Source organism: Phragmites australis, chromosome 24 (assembly GCF_958298935.1).
Source record: "Phragmites australis chromosome 24, lpPhrAust1.1, whole genome shotgun sequence".
Lineage (NCBI taxonomy): Eukaryota > Viridiplantae > Streptophyta > Magnoliopsida > Poales > Poaceae > Phragmites > Phragmites australis.
In genome coordinates this window covers 1874417-1881228 of record NC_084944.1, presented here as the reverse complement: position 1 = coordinate 1881228, position 6812 = coordinate 1874417, and the positions used below count along the sequence as shown (strand labels likewise).

At 47.4% G+C, this 6812-nt stretch overlaps 2 protein-coding genes across 2 annotated transcripts; one reads left to right on the top strand and one right to left on the bottom strand.

Annotated features, from left to right (window-relative positions):
* The first annotated feature begins 396 nt into the window (after positions 1 to 396).
* LOC133907904 (uncharacterized) lies at positions 397 to 1734 on the top strand. Its single transcript, XM_062350011.1, has one exon. It carries the CDS (start codon positions 436 to 438, stop codon positions 1573 to 1575), a length of 1140 nt encoding a protein of 379 aa, XP_062205995.1. The 5' UTR covers positions 397 to 435; the 3' UTR covers positions 1576 to 1734.
* A 1003-nt stretch (positions 1735 to 2737) lies between these two features.
* On the bottom strand, positions 2738 to 6563 carry LOC133907576 (pectin acetylesterase 9). The gene is made up of 13 exons (XM_062349643.1): positions 6218 to 6563; positions 5924 to 6136; positions 5123 to 5202; positions 4922 to 5008; positions 4656 to 4780; positions 4503 to 4563; positions 4365 to 4421; positions 4190 to 4267; positions 3973 to 4078; positions 3640 to 3785; positions 3444 to 3554; positions 3230 to 3337; positions 2738 to 2959 (listed from the first exon to the last, which is right to left on the bottom strand). The coding sequence occupies exons 1-12, from the start codon at positions 6363 to 6365 to the stop codon at positions 3308 to 3310; spliced, it is 1242 nt and encodes a 413-aa protein (XP_062205627.1). The 5' UTR covers positions 6366 to 6563; the 3' UTR covers positions 2738 to 2959; positions 3230 to 3307.
* Between the last annotated feature and the right edge of the window lie 249 nt (positions 6564 to 6812).

Below are 6812 nucleotides of genomic sequence, written 5' to 3'. Positions count from 1 at the left end.
TTCAGTTTGTATCGCACGATATTAACAACGATTTTGCGGAATTTCTATGAGAAATTTTCCTCAATCCAAACATAATCTCAACACGTACGAAGCATATTTATTTTTATTCTGATTATAAATTTGAGCCCTAAAAATAAAAATAAAAGTAAAAATAAATACTTACAATCTAAAAACTAATTATTATAATCCACGTTGCACTACGAAATTTCTCAATCTATAACCTGATGAGAATTTTTTTCCACATAATCTAAATTGTAATAATACATATAAAAATAAACAGGATGTTAGTCTCCAGACCATCTGCAACCTAAGTTAACGAGGCAAGAGCCAGCCGAGACGCCGCGAAAATAAAAGGGCACCAAGAGACGGACGCGGAGAGGCAGCGCGTCGAATCGCGCGCGTCCGCCCCCGCATCGCGTTGCATGCGCCTCGCCAATGGCGGCGCCGCCCAACCCCAGGAGCACTAGGAATCCCCTCCCCTCCCTCATCGACCGCCTCCTCGCTTTGCTGGCGCCCTACCTCCGCTTCGCCGACCACCTCGCCCTGCGCCTCGTCTGCCGCGGCTGGCGCCGCTCATGCCGCCGCCTCGGCCGCGCGCCGCCGCCATTCCCGTGGCTTATGCTCCCTCCGCCGTCCGCCACGCGCGGACCCGCCCCCGCACCCGGCGCCGCGCAGCGTCGAGCCTTCTACGACATCGCCGGGGGGAGGACCTACGAGTACGCGGTCCCCGCGTTCCACCGCTGCGTCGCGAGCCGCGGCGGGTGGATCGTTCTGGCCGCCGTGGACCCGCCGCGCCGGCTCGTGCTGGTTAACCCCATCACCGGCGCGCAGGGGGTCGTCGCGTGGCCGTTCGGGGACAAGGGCTCCGAGGGCTTCCACGCCGTGCTCACGTCCTCGCCCGCCGACCCCGCGTGCTTCCTCGTGGTGGCCACCGACAGGCTGGTCGCGTACTGCCGCCCCGTCCGCGGCGGGGGCTGGGTCACGCTGCGCGCCCCGGGGTTCCGCTACGACACGGCCGGCAGCGACTTCGTGGCCGTCGGCGCCACGGTGTACCTCGTCGACGAGAGGAGGAAGCTCTGGCGCGCGGACCTCGCCGCCGCGGAGCCCAAGGTGGAGCGCAGGGACACGGCGTTCGCGCTCCCGCAAGGGGAGATGTGGCGTCACTTCCTCTTGGAGTCGCTCGGGCACGTCCACCTCGTGGTCTCGGACGAGCACCACAAGCGCCTCGCGCTCTTCAGGCTGGACTGGCACGCGAGGCTGTGGGTGCGGGCGGCCGCCGCCGTTCTCGGCGACCGCGTGCTGCTGCTGGGCCGCGGGTGCTCGGCGGCCGTGCCAACTTTGGCCGCCGCGCGCCGCGCGCCAGGCACGGTGCTGGTGGCCCGCCAGCCGTGGAGTTTCATGCACGCGGGCTCGATCGCTCGCGGTGGTGGGCAACTGTGGTTCTGGACGGAGTCGCGGCTGGACGCCGGACCGGATGATCACATGGTGCTGAAGAAGACAGTGCCGCACCGGCCGGGCGTGTTCACCGCCGGCGACTCGTTCTGGTTCTTCCCTGGCATTGATCCCAGTGAATGAGCATTGGCGGCAAGATGGATGGCTTCAAGGCTTTCCCTGATGTCCAGAAGCAGGCATACAATGACTGAGATTAGCATGATCTAGCTAAGCTATTTACAGATGTTTGCTCAATACTGTCCTAGCTAGTTGAAACATGTGCTTCCTGTGTGTGAGTGTTTTTTTTTTTTTTTTTTTTTTTTTTTTGAAGGAACTGATCTGAGCAGTGTAGGTAAATTCTTTTGTGGTTATCCAAATTACATGTGGAGGCATGATCATATTGTGCCCTCATGCCGTTTAAGGTGCGTGACATAAAAAAGCATGTTAACATCAAGGCAACTTGTGAGCTTAAAAGGGCAGCGGGGAAATCAAACGCAAGTAAGTCCTAGTAAGTATTTAATCAAACTCCTTGTTTGCATACAACCTCAAGCAAGCATTGTTTAATTTCATTAGTACACAAAGACGGTAGTGTAGGCATTGACTATAACATACTTGCTCAGTAGGGGAAGGCTTCTCCTACTGGAGACCTTCAAAAAAAGGCTATAACATATTAACATACTTGCTAGATTTGTTGACCGCAACATCAAGACCCTGGATTACCAGCATATCAAATAACTCTGCGTTCTCATCAAGTCATGCCAACTATGTAGTATCTAAGTTGGTTAGTACTTCCGAGAGGACAGCTATCCGGGCTAGAAGTGGGGCACAACAGTTTGTGGGTAACTCCTTGGAAACCGATTTCAGCGAGTTTTTTGTCAATTAGGTTTCGGTATTTTCTTACCTTAAATTTAAAAAAATGCCCGAGGAGTCTCTCCTCGTGGTTGAGAAAAAAAAAATCAACAAGCCATAAATACACAACATCACCTTCTCAACTTGGCGCATAGCAAGCATGACGAGCACGGATGTCATTCATGTGGAGAAAAATGCAGGAGCCAACAAATAGAGTAAGTTCCAAATCCCCTCACAAACTGCACTCTGAATCATTCATATGTGGGATTCTCATGCCATCCTCTCAAAATCTCTCTAACTCCAGTTCTCTGGTGAAAGAGACAGTAACCCCAAATGGGTAGAAAACTCCAATCCACATGTAGAAGGTGCCAAAATAGTGCTACCACATTAACACAAAAATAGAATTCATTTAGCAACTCGGGCTGCCAGCTTAAAGCCCGAAATTTCCTCCAAATGGTGGATAAATCAGAGCCACATCATTGCAGTTCATGTATCGGTGACAGGAAAACAAATATGTCAAAAGTTGCAATTCTTTGAAGAGCATTCGCTCTGCATTTTATTCACCCATGTGTCAAATGAATTGCGACACAGTGACCAATATATACAAGTAAATAATCATTTGCCGACAAATGCTAATAGTACATAATTGGGGTCCACTTTGGATGCCTGATATTCCATTCTGCATAAAACGAGAGTAAGGGAAGCATTTAGTCAACCTTGCAGAGTAGAGCGTACTAGCAAAATGTGCAAGATGGAGTTGCAAAAAGAAAAGTGCTAGATGAAGATATTTGTATTGTTCAGACTGAAATATGGATTCTTTAAATTTTCATCTTGTTTTGAGTAAGCTGGAATCTAGTAAAAGGTGAGTAAAATATGAATCAGTATTTCCATCATTGACCTCCAGATTCAAGCGACATAATATGTTGATTCATCAGTGAAGTGTACTTACGTTGTAACAGTGTTCATCCATCAGTTTATTCACCAATTAGAGGAAATGCTTGCTATTTTGATCAGAATTGTGCATGTATCATCTGCCAAACTCATAAATCCTCAATTCCTATAATCAGTGAGGCAGTATTTGTCAGTTCCATTTACTTTTGCCTGAAGTGCAATTGACGAGTGGTGTTGTACTGTCTAAAACATACAACTTTTCCCGGACTAACCTGATCGGATGGTATAAGGTTGTGACAAGTTGAATCACAAGGATAGGCGCAGTCAATCTCTGTGGCAGCGCCCCTTTCAAAATACCAATCACTAACCACCTCTGCAATTTTCTGAAACTCCATCATGTTAGCCAAAGCACCATCTATGTCTAAAAAGGACATTCACATAGAGCTTGTTCTTGTAAATTACAAGTACCTTGTTATGTATCATGGGGGAATTTGGTGCAAACCATGTGTCCTGCAGCTCACTCTGGCAATGTGCAAAGCAAGAGTTTATGAACATCCCAACCGTTGGTTCGCTTTCAAATTGTTTCAAAGCTGTCAACATTGCATTTCTTAGGCCTGAAATCAAGTTCAAAATTCTGAATAATGCCCTGAAGACAATAACTTCAAGAGATCCAGAACCTCACACATGTTTGTTCAATGTAATCTGAATCTGAAAACTCAGAGGAAAACAATTTATCTGAATTTCCTGAAGACAAAAACTTAATCTAGAATCTTGCATGCATTCATTTAACAGAAAGGTAACCTTGGAGGGTTGCAATTTGAGATGTGCTGCATGCACCAGGATCCGACTGACAACGGCTCCATTGCCCCCTAGGATCAGATGAAGGGGGCACAAAAATGTGATGGAACTGTCCAAAGAAGTCAAACCAGAGTTATTAGTTGTCACCAGGTGCTGAAAAATATTACTAATAATTTATTTCAAGAAAAGAAAAAAATAAACTAATGCAAGTTCTTTTTACCTGATATATGTCGTAAGCTGAATTCAAGATGAAATATGGGGTTCTGATGTTTGGAAGTGCATACTGTGGAAAGAAACACTGCACAAGAAGCAAGAGGTAGGATTAGCGAAACTGAGACTTGCCAATATTTCGGTTAGTATTCTGAAGGGGAACTAAGAATCTCAAGAACATATACCAGGTATGGATATCCTGTTGAATTCAGGCATTCTTTGTTCATATTCTTCTTAACTCCCTAAGGAAAGCTCATGGCTCCGAAACACTATTAAATATTGTCAAATTCAATTTGATAAGAGACAGTAAAGAAGTGACAAACCTGCAACGAGACTAGGCTGCTAAAGAATTGCCTTATGGTGTTGTACCCAGAAATGTCATCCCTGAAAAATGGACATTAAAGTTCTTTCACACATTTACTCCAAGCGATAAGGCAACCAAAATGAACTTTTGCTAGATAGGTCTCCACTGTTACAGATCAAGGAAAAATCCGGCATCACTCAGGCATTTCACCGTTGTAGCGCCTCCAAGACGGCCCTTGAGGCTGCCGCAGTGGAAGAATGTAGCTAGGCCTCCTGCTGAACAGCCTGAGAGCAGTACCTGAAGTATGCAAATGCAACACTTTTGAAAGCATAAAAAGAAGTGAACTCCAGATTTATTTATTTGTTCAAACAATTTATTTTATGCAGAAAATACCAAGGTTACACTGGCACAACAGGTTTTAAGGAGAAGTTAAGGAACCTTTTCGGCTTTCGCGAGGCCCTTCTGAAGGAGTTCAGTGATAATTGCATCCCATATCCTCTGACCTCTGAAATAGAGGACTGAGAACTGCAGAATGGCAAACACCAAATAGTGAGCAAACTGCTGCAGAATGCAGGAACTTGTATACATAAGGTAACTTGAGACTTAATTTATTTCAGCCAGGGAAACAAAGAAGCATACGCCATTTCTGTACACTGAATCACCAGAGAAGGATCCACCATCACAGTAACGCAACTTCACACGGTTCCAATTGTAAAAATCTGCTCAACATTTTGGCGAACACGGTGTTAACATGTCTAAATTTGTCAAATATGACGAAAGGTTTGGACAATTCACATTGGTGTAAGTTAGATAAAAGTTTTGTAAAGTCTCTGTGGCAACAGGAAATTAAGCTACACAAGGATGAAGACTTGAGCTGTTGGGAAACAAATTAACAGTGACAGACAGGTTAACTAAATAACTGAAAAGTACGTCTGATTGTCTGAAACTGATCGATTCTTTTTTGAAGAATAAATACTAGAGATTGCATGATTATCAAACAAGTAAATATAAATCCTCTCGAAATATTTAACAGGAATATAATATTTTATGAAAAAGACTAAATTTGCACTGTACTCTATTATTCATTCCTGCACTAGATGTACGTGGGCCAGGAACTGAGGCACTGTGCAGGATAAACCCGACCCACGCTAATGATTCTTGTAGGACCGTGAGCTTGAATTGGCGAGAGAAATGCAAGGACCTAGGTAAAAGCAAACTGTTCGTGCTACCTACCCAATTGGGATTGTCAATTCGCTGTCACCTTTTGCAAAAGCAAGCTGTACCACCATGAACGGAAAACATGCATTGCTGTGTTGCCGACTTGGCGTAGAAGAGATCACGAATGACTTGATAGTATGAACAAGTAATTCTCAGCAATTCATAATTTGTATATTTTTTTTAAAGTCGAACTCAGAGGGAGATGAGAAAGATTGGTCGTGCCTGGGTTCATGGCCGGACGGTTGCTGAGGATGCCGGAGAACACCTCGAGCTTGTTCATGAGCCGTGTGGACCCTCGCCGCGTCCCGGCCCTCTCCATGCACGACGGCACGTCGGTGCACCACCCGCCGCCCTCGAACTGGAGCAGCCAGCTGCGCGCGCCGGCGCCTGAGCCGCGGTGGAGGTGGTACGCCGGCGGGCTCCCGTCGAGGCACACTGTAAAGACACACGCGAGCACAATGGCGATGTGGATCACGTAGCCGTCGAAGAAACGCAGGTGGTTCGACGTGGACTTGCCTGCTCCCTTCGACGCGGCGTCGGGGAGGACGGTCATGCCCACCGTCAGCCTCTCCTCGACCACGTCCGCGGAGACGACGACGACCGCCGCGGCGGTGACCACGGCCGTGGCGACGGCGGCAGGCCATGCCCAGCGCCGCCGAGCCATGGCGCGAGAGGAACCAAGAAGTCACCAACTGACAAACAGAGGAGGCCGGGGAAGAAGCACAAGAAGAGAATCACCAGATGCCAGCGTCGGAAAGGCGACGTCGCAACGGCACGAATGCACCACCAGATAGTGACGACGCAGTTCTTCAATGTAGGCGCGTCAGCGATCTGATTTCTTCCTCGGCAGGGCTGCTGTGGATGATCGTACGTGTGTGGGTAGATCACGCTTTTGGTTGGTCGATCGATTCATTCCTCCCGTCCCGTGCTTTTACTGCTTTGTCAAACGGATTGTAACTGGGATTTGGCTGGATTACCTTATTCATGCATCCACCCACAGATGAAACGGCAGATCAATGGTGTAATCTGCATGCAAGATGAAGATATACTACTCCACATAGAGATGCAACAAAGATTTCTTCTACATCTTTTTTCTCCCGTAGTGCAGTAT

Coding starts and splice junctions, on each gene's coding strand:
- LOC133907904 (XM_062350011.1), top strand. CDS start 436: ATGGCGGCGCCGCCCAACCCCAGGAGCACTAGGAATCCCCTCCCCTCC.
- LOC133907576 (XM_062349643.1), bottom strand. CDS start 6,365: ATGGCTCGGCGGCGCTGGGCATGGCCTGCCGCCGTCGCCACGGCCGTG. Junction 6,137..6,217: donor CGCCGCGTCGAAGGGAGCAG/GCAAGTCCACGT, acceptor GTGTCTTTACAG/TGTGCCTCGACGGGAGCCCG. Junction 4,079..4,189: donor CAGCTTACGACATATATCAG/GTAAAAAGAACT, acceptor TTCTTTGGACAG/TTCCATCACATTTTTGTGCC.